The 14,706-nt window shown below is 37.5% G+C and overlaps 2 protein-coding genes across 2 annotated transcripts; one reads left to right on the forward strand and one right to left on the reverse strand.

The window, feature by feature from the left end:
* Positions 1 to 9,072: 9,072 nt before the first annotated feature.
* LOC106390538 (transcription factor ILR3) lies at positions 9,073 to 11,091 on the forward strand. Its single transcript, XM_013831030.2, has 5 exons — positions 9,073 to 9,422; positions 9,958 to 10,020; positions 10,167 to 10,244; positions 10,318 to 10,480; positions 10,565 to 11,091. The coding sequence occupies exons 1-5, from the start codon at positions 9,301 to 9,303 to the stop codon at positions 10,838 to 10,840; spliced, it is 702 nt and encodes a 233-aa protein (XP_013686484.1). The 5' UTR covers positions 9,073 to 9,300; the 3' UTR covers positions 10,841 to 11,091.
* A 12-nt stretch (positions 11,092 to 11,103) lies between these two features.
* LOC106390536 (probable galacturonosyltransferase 12) lies at positions 11,104 to 14,046 on the reverse strand. Its single transcript, XM_013831029.3, has 5 exons — positions 13,744 to 14,046; positions 12,911 to 12,966; positions 12,072 to 12,821; positions 11,691 to 11,993; positions 11,104 to 11,605 (listed from the first exon to the last, which is right to left on the reverse strand). Exons 1-5 carry the CDS (start codon positions 13,955 to 13,957, stop codon positions 11,321 to 11,323), a joined length of 1,608 nt encoding a protein of 535 aa, XP_013686483.1. The 5' UTR covers positions 13,958 to 14,046; the 3' UTR covers positions 11,104 to 11,320.
* Positions 14,047 to 14,706: the final 660 nt, after the last annotated feature.

Consider the following 14,706-nt stretch of genomic DNA (forward strand, 5'->3'; position numbering starts at 1 on the left):
ACCTGCCATTATTAGTGAAATGCCATCCATCTCTGTCAACCATATGAGTCCGACTCAATGGTATACTCTCTATAATCTTCGCATCTTGTGCGTCAACCATGGATCGGATTGCTTGAGTATTCCACGTCCGTGAAGTAGGATCGATAAAATAATCCACAATAAGGTCCGGGTTAAGGTTACTAGTAAGTTGATTGTTGTTTGCTGGTCTCGGGCGTATGGCTGGGAGCCAAGGATCGTTCCATACTGAGATAGATGATCTTGATCCCACCCTTTTGATTAGTCTTTTGCTAACCAGAGATCTAGCAGATACGATACTGCGCCATCCATAAGACGGCGAATACGAACGGATCAGTTCCAGAGGTGATGCATTCCGGAAATACAGGCCTTTGAACACTCGTGAAAATAAAGTATGAGGCTTTTCAATCAGACGGCACAATTGTTTTCCCAACATGGCTGTGTTAAAATCCGTGAGATCCTTGAAACCCAATCCTCCCTCTTCTTTAGAATGACATACCTTATCCTATGATTTCCAATGAAGCCCTCTTGTGTTTCCTCTCGAGCTCCACTAGAATTGTGCCGTCGAACTTGTTAGTTTCTTCGTTACTGTCTTAGGGAGACGGTAGCATGAGATAACATGATTAGGTAGAGCTGTGACCACTGTCTTGATGATCACCTCCTTGCCTCCTTTCGTAAAGAATTTGAAAGTCCATCCATTTACTCTATTACTCAAACGATCCTGAACAAACCCAAAAACTTGTGTTTTCGAGCCACCCAAGCTCTATGGTAACCCCAAATATGTTCCCATACCTCCTATATTTTGGATCCCTAAAATATCTCTTAGCTCTTGTTGATTAGTTTCCTCAATCCTATGCCCAAATTGGATCGAAGATTTCTGGAAGTTTATCAATTGCCCCGACACCACCTCATACTCTTTCAGAATCCTGAGTATGGTCTGGCATTCCTCCTTTTGGGCCTTACAAAAAAAATAGACTATCATCCGCAAATAACAAGTGAGATACCGCCGGGCAAGCCCTTGCAACCTTCATTCCTGTGAGTTGTTTTTCCCTTTCAGCCTTTTTTAATATTTGCTATTAAAGCTTCTGTGCACATGATAAATAAATATAGAGAAAGAGGATCCCCCTGGTGCAATTCTCTCTGTGGAGTAATGTGCCCTCGCGGGTGACCATTCAAAAGAACCCGGTATTGAACCGAAGATATGCATTCCATCATTAGTTGGGTCCACATAGGGTCAAATCCCATCTTAAGGAGTAAAGCTTGAATAAAACTCCATTCCACTCTATCATAAGCCTTGCTCATATCTGTTTTTATAGCCATGAACTTATTCTGACATGACTTGTTAGTCCTTAAACCATGAAACATTTCCTGAGCGATAAGAATATTATCCGATATTAATCTCCCTGCCACGAAAGCCGACTGAGTCTCTGAAATCAAGATTGGAAGACAAGTCTTCAACCTTTGACATAAAACCTTAGAAATAATTTTGTATCCTACATTGCAAAGACTTATCGGTCTCAGCTCCGTCATTTTTGTACGCCTCTCCGTCTTTGGAATCAAACATATATTTGTAACATTTAACCTTGGATCCAACGTCTCAGTAGTTAAAAAATTATTTACCAAATCCAGTAAATCATGTTTGGTGATAGGTCACAAATGCTGGTAGAAAAGTGTTGTCATTCCATCCGGTCCAGGAGCTTTCTCCGGATGCATCATAAATAAAACTTGATAGATTTCTTCCTTTGTTGCTGGTCTAATCAGCCTCTGATTCATCTGCTGTGTTATGCATGGTGTAATCTCCTCCAAAAAACCTTCAACTTCTATGGGTGAAGTAGTACAGAATAAATCATCGAAATAGTCAAGTGCTACCTTCTCAATACCTTTATCTTCAGTAATCCAATTTCCTCCTTCATCGTGTAGACCTACAATCCTATTGCGAGTACGCCGTTATTTCGTCAAGGCATGATAGAATTTAGTATTACAATCCCCTCCTATGTGCCATAAATTCCTGCTTTTCTGGTGCCAATAGTCCTCTTCATCTTTGTAAGCTTCTTGCAGTTTCCTGGATACTTCCACTATTTCCTCCTGGGTTCTATTGTTATCCGATTGGACTTCTTCTAAAGCTTGCTGAAGTTCACTTATTTTCTCTTTTCCATAAGGTGGATTATTCTTTCTCCACCTAGAAATCTCATGTCGACAATTACTAACTTTTACAACGAAGTCCCTCGTTCCTCTTTCTCCTGGATATTTCCAACCCCTATCAATGGACTCCAATAAACCATCTTGGCCAATCCATCGTTTATCAAAACGGAATTGACCCCATCGCTTAGGCATCTTATCCTCAAGGAAAGCCAATACTGGTCAGTGGTCCGATCCTTCCATTCCTAAATATTCTGTAAAGGAGCATGGGAATAAAGTATGCCAGTCTTTATTTGCTAATGCTCGGTCTAGTCGGCATCGAATTACTCCGTTTTGTCTTTTCCCTCGCCATGACATTTGATTCCCTTTAGCTGGGAATTCCAAAAGACCACAATTTCGGATCATGTTATTAAAAGGCACAAAAGATCCTGCAGGTCTTAATGAGCCAACTTCTTTCTCATGATTACCAATAATCTCATTGAGATCCTCAATAACGAACCATGGTTCCGAACGAGCTAGGCCATATCTCGTTAGTCTCTCCCATAGTTGTTCTCGCAATTTTGGAACCGGGTCTCCATAAACAAAAGTTAGAAAAACGTGTTTCCCCAGGATCATCGCCTCAATATCAATCATGCGGTTATTTGAATATAGAACCTTAACCAGATAATCATTGTTAAAATACAAGGCTAGACCTCCACTTGTGCCAATTGGGTCCACTGTCACCAAATTATCAAATCCGAAATGCGCTTGAAATCCTTGCACAAAATTAAATTCTTGTTTTATTTCCGATAAAAATAAAAAATCTGGTCTATGCTTATGCCAAATTTCTTTGAGATAACTGATCGTCCAATGACTGCCCATACCTCTGCAATTCCAACTTAAGATCTTCATAAAAAATAACTTTGAGTTTCCTCGGACGAGCGATTTCCGCGGGTATAATGAGACCCTGAATAAATAGAAAACTCTATACTGGTGGTTTTCACTCCGAGGAGAAAACTGAATCCAAGAACCCCAATCAAACCCGCTGCTACACGCAAAACCAAAGTGACTACATCTTAAAATTAAGATATATGAGATTCCCATATCCTTGGACAAACCTCTAACGCTAGCCACAAATGCCCTATGTTGACTTTGATGTTGTAATGAGACGTACGCATAACGTTTTCCCACGTCCGTTAAATTAATCTGTTCTAAGACACAAAGTGTTGGAACCATATTCCTTGTATGATTATCATGAAACGATATCACCGAACCAAAAACAGTGTCCTGTAAACATTGTTTCATATCTATTTCATTGAATATGGTCCTCACCCTCTTCTCTGCAACCAGTATTACTTGATAAAACCAAAAATATTCTTTTATCTGGTCTAAAGAAACCATTAACACCAATCTGACTACCAAAAAAAATAGCCTTGCCTTCTAGCCTGAGATAATTCCTTAAATAAACCATTATCCTCCTTAAACCTACATGATCTTGTGTTTGTCCCGAAGTCAACACGTGATGCCGTTCTATCCTTCTTGAGAACTCATCAAACCACAAGGAGCCGACCAAGTAAAGAAAGAACCTTTTATTCTCAGCGACCCACACAAACGCAGATCGAGACTCATACAAATAAAGAGATTGAATCAAAGCAAAATAAAAACCCATAGAAAAACAACTAACACTGCTCATAGAGCTTATTAAAAAACCATAAGTAAACAAACACCACCAGAGTTTCTTCTCCTCTTGAACTTGATCCATAAAACATTAAGGTTTGGTATTGCTTGGATTGGGGTTTGAAGGGCCCCTCTCCTCCACCTGCTTCACTTCCTCTCCACCTTGACGGGACGCAGTCTTGGCCACACCTCTCTTGCGGGGAGACAGGAACGACTGAACCAGTCTTTTCTTGGTACCACCTGCTGCAATTCCCTGTTTGAATAACTGCTTCTTTGCCCCCGGTTTCTTCTCCTGCTTCCTCTTCCCATCATTTTTCCCTCCTCCTTACGTCCAATCTGTGTCTCAGACTCATCCACCGCAACCTGTTCCCCTGCATCTTCCTTTTCTTCTGCCTCCTTCTCCAACTCTCCATCAGTTAGCTCTTGGAAATCTTCCCCAACGTCTTCATTTTCAGCCTCAGCGTTTGCAACGTCTTCAGTAATATCATCCAAAAAGGCTCGAGCTTCCTGCTCGTCAATGTCCATCTCATTCTCATCTAGTAAATCATTCTCTCCTAGTAAACCATCCTCCTCTCCTAGGACCTCGTTCATCAAATCTAAACCGTTCTCTATCTTTTCAATCTCCTTACCCTCTTTAGTTGCCTCCATAGATTCCCCTATCTCCAAAGGAAGCTCATTGATAGGCTCATGGTGTGACATCTGGAGCTCACCTTCTTCAGGCCCCGTAGACCTTGCCTCTGAGTTTGTTTCCTGCCTGCGCTCAAGCAGACGACCTCTTGAATAAACATGTTCTCTGGGGCTCCTTTCTCTCCGTACTCCATGGTGCAAAGTTCGCGTGCGGTCCTCCTTAAACGAGCTTCTCGCTACATATTTGCTTGACCCCCCTCTGATCCTCTGTGTTTGCCACAACCATCAGATGATCTCCTGTTATCTCTGTCTCCCACCTTAACCCATTTTGAATCCGGCTCCTCGTACATCTTTCCTTTCCCCTTTCCATGATACCCTCTTCTCTCCATCTCCTTCTCTTTGGTGTCCACATTCCCATGAATCACCACGCCTTTGTAGCTGGAGCTACGTTCCTCAAGTCGTCTTGTATGGGCCTCTCGGTTCTCACTCTTTTCTTCTACACTTCCTTTACCCAATGGAAACTTGTGAATGTCGTGGCACAGGCTGAAGCAGGTTCTGCAATACCCAAAGAGCTTCTCATATCTTAGTGATACAGTTAGTTCTTCACCTTCGTAGAACTCCCCACCTCGGAGATCCACTGTAGTTTCAAAACATAAGTTCTGAAATCCGTCAATCCTCACCCTGATCCTACCAGTATCCAAATCGACCTCCATAACTTCACCCAGATCATTCCCTATACTCTCAAACAATGGAGCCGCCCAGAACTGTAACGGAACTCCCAAAACACGGACCCAGAAAATGATATCAGATGGATAGTTTTTGGCTCCAACCGGCTGCCATCTCACAAACGAGAGCATCCAGTAATCAAAATGAAGAGGCTGCATTTTGAGTACCGTCTCGATGTCTTCCTCCTCATCAAAATCAAACTGAAAACAGCCTAGTCCCAGGTCCGCTCCCACCACCCTCTCCTCCATTTTCCATATTTTAGGAAGCATGATGATCAAAGCCTTAACGTCTTGTTGCTTCGGGTTCATGCATCTCCCTATCAGCGTTCTTGCTTAGCCTTTGATGAGGGCTGTGTTGTCAAAATGTGGAACCGTGATCTTCCTTCTCTTGATGTTCATGTTACCAACTGCACCCTTGGGGCTCCCCTCCTTCCCAATTAGTAACCTCAAAGAGATAATGAAAAAGAGGCAATATAAAACTATTTTGATTGAAATTGATGCCTAAACCTCTCGCCTGAATGACTATTATATACTCCTCAATCATTCCTAGAGCAATAATCAGTGGTATCAAAACTGTAAAGACCAAGATTCCTATTACAATCTTTAATTTCCAACTAGCCACTATGATGGATACCAAAATGATTTCGCAAGATCCTCTACTACCAAGTATCCTTAGAAATCCCTTTAGATCTTTCCAAACCCATAATACCCCGTGAATCCAACTTTTAATACCAAATCGCAAGCAAGTAATAACTTGTCTCATCACAATAAGCAGATCCGATATCAGATCAAGTTTTGAAGAGATTATACCTTGTCTGATTATTTGCTGAAGAGATTTCATCCCTAAGACCTTATTCTTCCCATAAACAAATAGATCCTCACAACCCTTTAGTACCACAAGTTTCCGTAAACAAAAGCATCCCTTGTTTTCCAGATCCGAATCAAGATCCGAGAATGCCCAATCTTCCCCGCCCTTTCAATTCTCTTTGTAACTTTCCAAATCCCCTGTCCTTGACTGGATCCTTCCATCCCCGCCTCGTAATAGCCACTTGATTTCCCCGATCCTCATCGGAAAAGCTCATCGAATCTTAGTTCGAGTAAAACATCGCAATCGCCGTAGCCGTCTCTTTTTAACCGTTTCTTCTTTTAATGTCTATTTTTTCTTAAGAAATGGTGTGTGAATTCTTTCTTAAGAAATAAGTAAAACTGATATTGATAGGATCATGATACTCTATGATCTCAAATTGACAGTGATTGTAATTCATGCATGGGAAATGTACCAAATTTTCAAAATGACTATCTAATGATTGTCAACATACATGATTCATAGTGCTTTTACGTTTACATTAAATTGATTTTTTTTTTAATACCAAGCCTTATCATTTCGCATAATGAACCTTTATTATATCATTATTATAACACAAAATTATCATACATTTCTTATTTCATATCAACACAAAATTATATGAAAAATGTTTCATTTCTTCTGTTAGTCATTTATAAATTCACTAAACCCACTAAAGCTTATTAGTTTTAAGTTTTAACAAGTAATCGATTTTTTTTTGGAATATATTGCCTTTAAATATAAAACTATTGTATGATATGGTCAACTCCAGTTAAGTTCCTTCAAGTAGATAAGGTAAACTCAAACATCTAGAACATTAACGGTCGAATTCATGCCTCCACTGCTCCACGGAACTTGGCAAAAGAATAAGTCAACCTCTAAAAATATTTACAACATTCATATAAATATTACCAAACATATTTTGATTCAGAATTTTGAAAGTTTATCATAGATTTTCAAGTTGATATATAACGTCACTTCTACATACATTATTAATCAAACTAAAAGCAGTTGGATTCAGTTTATTTACGACTCGCAAATTGACATTTTACATTGTACTAAGCTATTTTGTGTTTTCTAAAGATAATCGTTCTGAAAACGTATAATAAGAAGACGGCGATCATCTCCCTGTGTTACTGTGCAATTAGCTTATACTTCGCATTGTACTAAAAATGTGTATTATACAATATACACTATGTGTACAAGATAGCAATAAGAGAAGGACCATGAACGCATAGGATAATCTTACAAAACAATATTTTCCTAATTTTAATTTATTTCTTATATATTTTCATTCCTACTTCATTTATTATTTTTTTTATTAATTTGATTTCGTTTATTACAGAATTATAAACATAACTATTATATCTTTTACATTCATTTTTTTACTTTTCCAAACTGCTTCATTAATTTCAATTATCATAATAATTCGACATAATTTATTTTACGTATAAACCTTAATAATTTCACAGGTTTGAATGAAGTTACTCCATGATAAGAATTCAAACCAGTTAACAAATTTTTTATTTATTTACATAATTAGTTACATAAATATATTCAAAGTACATATCGGTTTTTCGGGTATTAATTTTTTTGGGATTTTAAAATTAAACTCTGTTTGGATATAATAAAATTTCCGGACGAGATTCGAATCAGATTCTTACAAGTCCATGTAGGTTCATAGAAACCTAATATTAGACAAATATCCCAAATGTTAAAAAATCACTAAACAATTAATAAAAAAACAAACATCCGCACAATGCGGATATATATTCATTTGCTAATTAATTAGGGTATATTCAGAGAATATACCCACTGTGTGTCAATGAATATCCATGATCAGTAGTTAATAAGTCTATTTACGAAACTGAAAGAAAATAAGTTGACTTCTACTTGATATAATTATGAAAAATTAATTAGTATTAATTGTTTTTATTAAAAACAAAACATAATTTTCACACAGATTAAAATGATAAATGTTTTAACTTTTTCACACAGATTAATGAAACATATTAAATTTTAATATTAAATACATAATTTTATGTGATTATCTATTTCTTATAATTTTAAACCAATAAGAATTCAGAAATGCAATTAATTTTCTTGAAGTTTACAATTAGTCATTATTAGTTGATAAAAATGCATTGGGGATACAAAAAAATGTACTCATTCTGTTTCAATTTAAGTGTCATTTTGAGTTTGTGCACACAGACTAAGAAAACAATTAATTTTGTATATTTCCTATATAAAAACACAATTACCTATACGCCTAACCATATTTCAACCAATAGAAAAATAAATTGTTAAATAAAATAAATAAATTTTGTATTGAAAATCGAAAACGACACTTATTTTGTAACGAAAAAATTTCTCTACAACGACACTTAATATGAAACGGAGGGAGTATCATTTTGAAACAAAAAAATTCTTTAGAATGTGCATCTTTTTGAAACAGAAGGAGTATATTATATTCATAATTTTCATGTGAATATTTCATTAATTTTTCATATGACTTAAAAAAAAAAAATTCATGTGAATAATTCGGAGTTCTGTGTAACCAAATCTTTATGGAATTTTCATGTGTGTACGGGAGGAAGCAGAAGAAATGAGATCTCCTAGATTACGACCATCCAACCCAACTAAGGTGATCCGAAATAATTATCAAAACGGAAAAAATAATTAACATATACTAGCAGTATTTTTTAACAAAACAATTTGAGTTATGCCCGGTAGTATACTTTATAGTTTTTTTACTCACGCAGTCGAAACCTAATTTTAGTTTCTTCTCGCAAAACTGCATTGTGTAGAGCTTATCCATTTTAGCAGTTTTTTCAACCAAAACATACGAAACTTATGTACACTATTGTTTAAAAAATTTACTCCATTAGATTTACTTAAATTGAATAAACAAAGTAACAAACAAAGAAAACAAAATTACATGTATGTTTAATAAATACGATGATGTAACAAAAAGAAATATAAAAATGATTTGTATATACGTCATGTCATGGATGGGCCTTGAAAGCCCAAAACGTATGCGCGTGAAGACAACACTAATATCTGGATTCCAAAGATTCCACAACTCGCCTCCTCCAACAGTTTTTGTCTTCTGTCTCTCTCTGTCTCTGTCTCTGTTTCCTTCCACAACCAAACCACAAAACAAAATTCGATTCCGCTAAACTTCCCTCTTCCCCCAAACAGAACCTCGCTGATCGCCGCCGGGAAGATCCAATTTCCTCCGGGAGTGAAGAAAATAGCTCACCGTCTTTTGTATTTAGGTGGTAGTTTGAGGAGATGGTATCGCCCGAAAACGCTAATTGGATATCCGAATTGATCGATGCAGACTATGGAAGTTTCACCATCCAAGGTCCTGGCTTCTCCTGGCCTGTTCACCAGCAACCTATTGGCGTTTCCAGGTTCCCTTTTTTCTCCAAGTGATTCATTGAGGGTTCGGATCTGTTTCTAATCGAATTAGTTTACTCATGATTGTTTCATTTAACGTTCAATTAAACCGTAATTACTTGCTCACATATTGGAAGAAATATGAGTAAAGATACCGACTTTTTGTAATTTTGATTTTAAGCTTAAAGTTGGTTTCTTTAGCTTGTGAGATATCCTTGCAGTTGGTTAAGTCTTCAGGACAGGAGAGATCCTTTGTTTGTTTATCCAAAGTCAACCTGTATATCTGTGTGTGTGCCTCGCATGTTTCTTGATTAGGGAATCGATTGATCTCGATCACTATGTTAGGTGGGGAATTAGATTCCTTTTCTGGAAAGGGCATTTCTTTGTCTTAGTGGCGGGTTTGACCTTACCCATGTCAATATTTTTCTTTAATAAATCTTCTTTCTTGAAGTGAGCAGTTGTAAGCTGTTGCATGGTTGAATATCGTTCTTTCAAAGTTTTTGTTGGGTATAGATAAATTTTTATTGCGTTTATTTTTTTTCTTCTCAGCGTGGGAGTTGATGGCTCAGCTGGTAATTCAGAAGCCACCAAGGAACCTGTCTCTAAAAAGAGGTAAGGCAAACTTTCAAAAGAAATCGTTTCATTGTTAAACTGTTGTTTCCGGGATATCTGTATTGGCTCCTCTCGAAATATATATATTTGGCCTGATAAAATATTATCAAAAAAAAAAAAATGTAAACGTCATTTACTTTTCTCAGGGCGAGATGTGATTCGTCCTCTGCTACTAGCTCCAAAGCCTGTAGAGAGAAGCAGCGACGTGACAGGCTGAATGACAAGTAAGCTTTTCAGTTTTGTTTCTCCTTCTTCTCATCTTAAAAATTCATCACGCCTTTTCTGAATGAATAACAGGTTTACGGAATTGAGTGTAATTTTGGAGCCGGGAAATCCTCCCAAAACAGACAAGGCTGCAATCTTGGTCGATGCTGTCCGTATGGTTACACAACTACGTGGCGAGGCACAGAAGTTGAAGGACTCCAATTCAAGTCTTCAAGGCAAAATCAATGAGTTGAAGGTGAACCTTTCTTCGTTTTGTAATCCTTCTTTTTCCGTATAAAAATCTTCTAATGCTTACTAGTTTCCTTGTGATCTCGATCAGACCGAGAAGAACGAGCTGCGTGATGAGAAGCAGAGGCTGAAGACAGAGAAAGAGAAGCTGGAGCAACAGCTGAAAGCCATGAATGCTCCTCCTCAACCAAGCTTCTTCCCAGGCCCACCTATGATGCCAACCGCTTTTGCTTCTGCGCAAGGCCAGGCTCCCGGAAACAAGATGGTGCCAGTCATCAGTTATCCAGGAGTTGCCATGTGGCAGTTCATGCCTCCTGCTTCAGTAGATACTTCTCAGGATCACGTCCTTCGTCCACCAGTTGCTTAACTGGGACGACCAAAAACAAAACCTCAAGAAAATCAGCGTCAACTGGTTTGCTTCTTGCTCCCGCTAAAAAAAAAAGAAAAGTCCATTTGTTTTGCTCTCCTCTTTCTCGGCTTTTTTAGTAGTCTTTTATGGATGCTCTGGTTTCATCAGTGTTATCTTCTTATAACAGTTATCTTTTGAACAATGATATGGCATTGTAAACTCACAATTGTTTGTCGCAGTGTTTATCTATTCACATGTAAATTTAAGTAGAGTCTGGCAGATCGTCTCTCAAATTATGTTTGCTTACATTATTAATACATAGAATGGGTTTTTTCTTCCTCGCCATAATAGTTCGAAAGTACAAAAAATTTGAAACAGGAGAGACAGCACAACATGATCTTTGAAGGGTGAAGTAGAAGCTCCATTGCAGAAAAGTTTGCTCCTATGAATTGATCTGTGAATCTCTTCTCTGGGTTCAACGTCTTTGATATGTGATTATTATGATGCTCTGATGTGACAGCTCTTGATGAACCTGTCAGAGGAATCAAGATACTTAGCCCAAAGAGGACGTAGATGAGGAAATGCTATATCAAGCCAAGGCTTAGCTCTTCCATTGAAATGGACAACAGCTGCACTTTCAGCATCAGAAAAGCTTGTGGTCTCTTGGTATCCAAGACCAAGCATATGCCAGAACGGATCTATGGTCTGGACATGGCCGTGGAAAGCTATCAACCCTGGAGGCAAAGTTCCCAGCTGCCACAAACTCAGGTCCGACTTTAAGTTCTGAAACATATACAAGAAATGGACCGAGTTAAGTTGAGTAGGTGCATAATAGTGTTTGTTGGGTAGTTAGTGGTTTTTGATTTACCTCGTCGAGCCAATGATAGTAAGTGGAGCTTATGTTAGTCTTCCTCCAAGCAGCTAGATCGAACACATTCATCCCGTAAGCCCAAGCACATTCCTCTGGGTCGAAGTGTCTAGCAATTATAGGGTTTGAGAAATTGAGGTAACTCTTGAACTTCTTAGACATGACAAACTTGTCTTCTCCTCGACATGTCTCCACTGCTCCATTAACTTTCCCATCCATGTCAATGTCCCAAAGTGGTGAAAGATCAGTTTGGATCACAATGTCATCGTCTAGAAACACAACCTTGTTTAGGCTCGGAAACAACTGCAAAAAAATAAATAAACAAAGAATCAAAAGACTGTTTTAGCTTTGTAATGGTCACAAGTCAAGGATCAAGCCTACCTCTGGTAGATGAATACGGATGTGATTCATCAAGGAGTTGTATTTAGGGCTAAGAGCTTGTAACTTGGCAGCAACGACAACTGGATTCTCCTCGTTGTTAGCGACAATAACCGATGATCCGCCTCTGAACTGAGACCTCACTCTCTGATCCTTCTCCATAGCTTCCAAAACAGGAACTTTCCCTTTCGATAACCAATCAAAATGATGCAAAGCCTTGACCTCAATGATCGCTGGAGACAGAGGATGCAATGAGAACCAAGCTTGCATTGGGAAATAAGTTTTCCTATCCGTTATGATGTGAAGAACGATCTTATGAGGTCTTAAAGAGTTCTGAACCAAAGACTTAGCCACCACCGAGGCTGCAAGAATATTGTCTGACGCCAAGACAAAGTGAAAGTAATTGTTGTCGACTAAGGTTGGGACTAGTTCTGCTTCTGGAAGCTGGAGACGTGCGGCTGCGTTTATGGAATGCTCGTGTGCTAGTTTAAGAGCTAAACAGTGAAGTTGTTTCGGTATGCTGCTTGATGCAACATGTCGGTATAAATACTCTTGGATCTTAGCCGTTCTGGTTCTCTGTTCCATTAATGTCACCATTTCTTTAAGCTTTTGAGCAAACTCTCTTGCGTCTGATTTGCTTCTTTTGACCTCAGACATGAAATCTTGAAGTGTTTGTGGTATGTCTGATCGTCCTTTTAGCTCTTGTTCACTTAAAGGTTGTTCCAACACTTGGTACATAGCTTCTGGAACATTCTAAATAAATAACAAAAGAAGTTTAACCTTTTTAACTACAGTAAATGTAATATGCTCAAGAGTCTAAAGTCTGAAGTTAGAGCACTTACACCAGTCTCAGTTCTTCGTCCTAAAAGCTTTGGCTTTAGTCTTTTTCCTAAGCAAGCTGTTAATTAAAAAGAAACATACTTTCTCATATTTAGGCATTGATCGTTTGAGTAATCTTTGGATTTTGATTTTTTTTTTCTCTAGATTTTGGTTTTTCAAAAATTTGGTTAGTTATTTCATTTAGTTTTTGATTTCGGCTTTATAAATTATCTTCTCAAACTAACTTATAGATTATATATTTAAGAATAAACTAATATATAATAATTCAAAAATCAATAACAAGATGTACATATACTTTTTTAATGTAAATTGATTTCAAACAATGAAATTAATTTTATTGACAAATTTTAAAATGTGTTTATTAATATGATTTTATATATTAAGTTTTAGATTAACTAATTCATATCTTTGTCTCTTGAAATGTTCATAAATATTTAACCAAGCTCGACCAATACACTACAAACTAAACCTGAAACACACCGACAAGTTCTTGGATTATTCACTTTTGAGCGTAAATATCTAGAAAATATTCAATATTTTCGCTTAGGTTATTTTATTGCAAGAACTTGAGGTTAAGTTCATATTCCTATAACTGTTTATTTATTAGCCTGAATAAGTGTGTATTTAAAAAAACGGTAACATACGTACAATGATTTGAGAAAACGGTAACTTGCGTTTAAAAATAAAATAAAATCGCATTTATATATTTAATTTGTGACGAAATGATCAAAAGTATATAGTTTTTCTTTAAAACCAAAAGTAGTTCATCTTTTTACTATTTTCCGGATTTAGAGAAAAAAAAAGAATAATAAATGAAGGGACAAGAACAACTTACCAAGAGAGGAGCAAGGAGAGGGATCGCCGTCGATAGTATCAACGGTGGAGAGAACGAAGACGAACCGGAGAAGAAAAGTGAAGAAGAGCAGAGAGTAAAACAACATCTGATACGAGAATCTTCTAGAACCCACCTTCACTTTTATGAACTCTCTCAATCCTTTCCCCGTGACCACCGTCACATGTCTTAAGCTCGGAGATATATGCAGCTGCATCTCTCTGTTTATGTCTTTGTTTTCCTCTTTCTTCTCTTGTCTGAATGTGGGTTTCTTTGAAAGGAGATGGATGTCCGAAGAGGGAATATGGATCTTACGTTGTTATGTATTGTTTGATTATTCAAAAGGGTCTATGTCATTCACCTAACCTTGCTTTGTGTTTAGGTTACTAATGGCAGATCGTATCTGATTTTTCATGTGAAGAAAACGAAATGTTTGTTTGTGTGAAGCAGAAAGAATACGGTTTGTATTTGCATGAAAAATTTAATTCAGTTTTCTTTCCGGTTTACTCATGATACCAGTCGGTTATGTTTGTTACGTTTTGGTATAGGTTTGGATTTAGGATTTGGCTTTATGTTGAAGGAGGGAAGTTGGAGAGAGAAAGACAAGTCAAAGCAAGGCAACACACATGTCTTTAAAATATTGAGTGTAGATGAAAAGGAGCTGTTTGGTTGTTACAAGACATAACTTTACCTCTAAATAAAGTCTTTGAACAAAGACATTGGAGCTTCAACCTCAGAATTTACGTTTTGAGGACTAAGTGCATCTCTAATTTCTTGACAGGCCCTTTTTGTGGCAAGTTATTATATCTAGCCCCCACCCAAACAAGAAGTCGTTTTTTTGTAGTTTGTAGTTTGTAGCGTTTTTTTTTGCCTTTCCTTTGTAAGTTTTGCGCCACGGTTCAGTTTCTACTAGTTATGGGAACCTTTTGGGCCAAGGTCTACGGACTAGGACGACCTTGATAAGAT

The sequence above is a fragment of the Brassica napus genome, chromosome C9 (genome assembly GCF_020379485.1).
Source record: "Brassica napus cultivar Da-Ae chromosome C9, Da-Ae, whole genome shotgun sequence".
NCBI classification, from domain to species: Eukaryota; Viridiplantae; Streptophyta; class Magnoliopsida; order Brassicales; family Brassicaceae; genus Brassica; species Brassica napus.

Coding starts and splice junctions, on each gene's coding strand:
- LOC106390538 (XM_013831030.2), top strand. CDS start 9,301: ATGGTATCGCCCGAAAACGCTAATTGGATATCCGAATTGATCGATGCA. Junction 10,021..10,166: donor GAACCTGTCTCTAAAAAGAG/GTAAGGCAAACT, acceptor TACTTTTCTCAG/GGCGAGATGTGATTCGTCCT. Junction 10,245..10,317: donor CGTGACAGGCTGAATGACAA/GTAAGCTTTTCA, acceptor AATGAATAACAG/GTTTACGGAATTGAGTGTAA.
- LOC106390536 (XM_013831029.3), bottom strand. CDS start 13,957: ATGCAGCTGCATATATCTCCGAGCTTAAGACATGTGACGGTGGTCACG. Junction 12,967..13,743: donor CTCTCCTTGCTCCTCTCTTG/GTAAGTTGTTCT, acceptor TTTAATTAACAG/CTTGCTTAGGAAAAAGACTA. Junction 11,994..12,071: donor TCCGTATTCATCTACCAGAG/GTAGGCTTGATC, acceptor ATTTTTTTGCAG/TTGTTTCCGAGCCTAAACAA.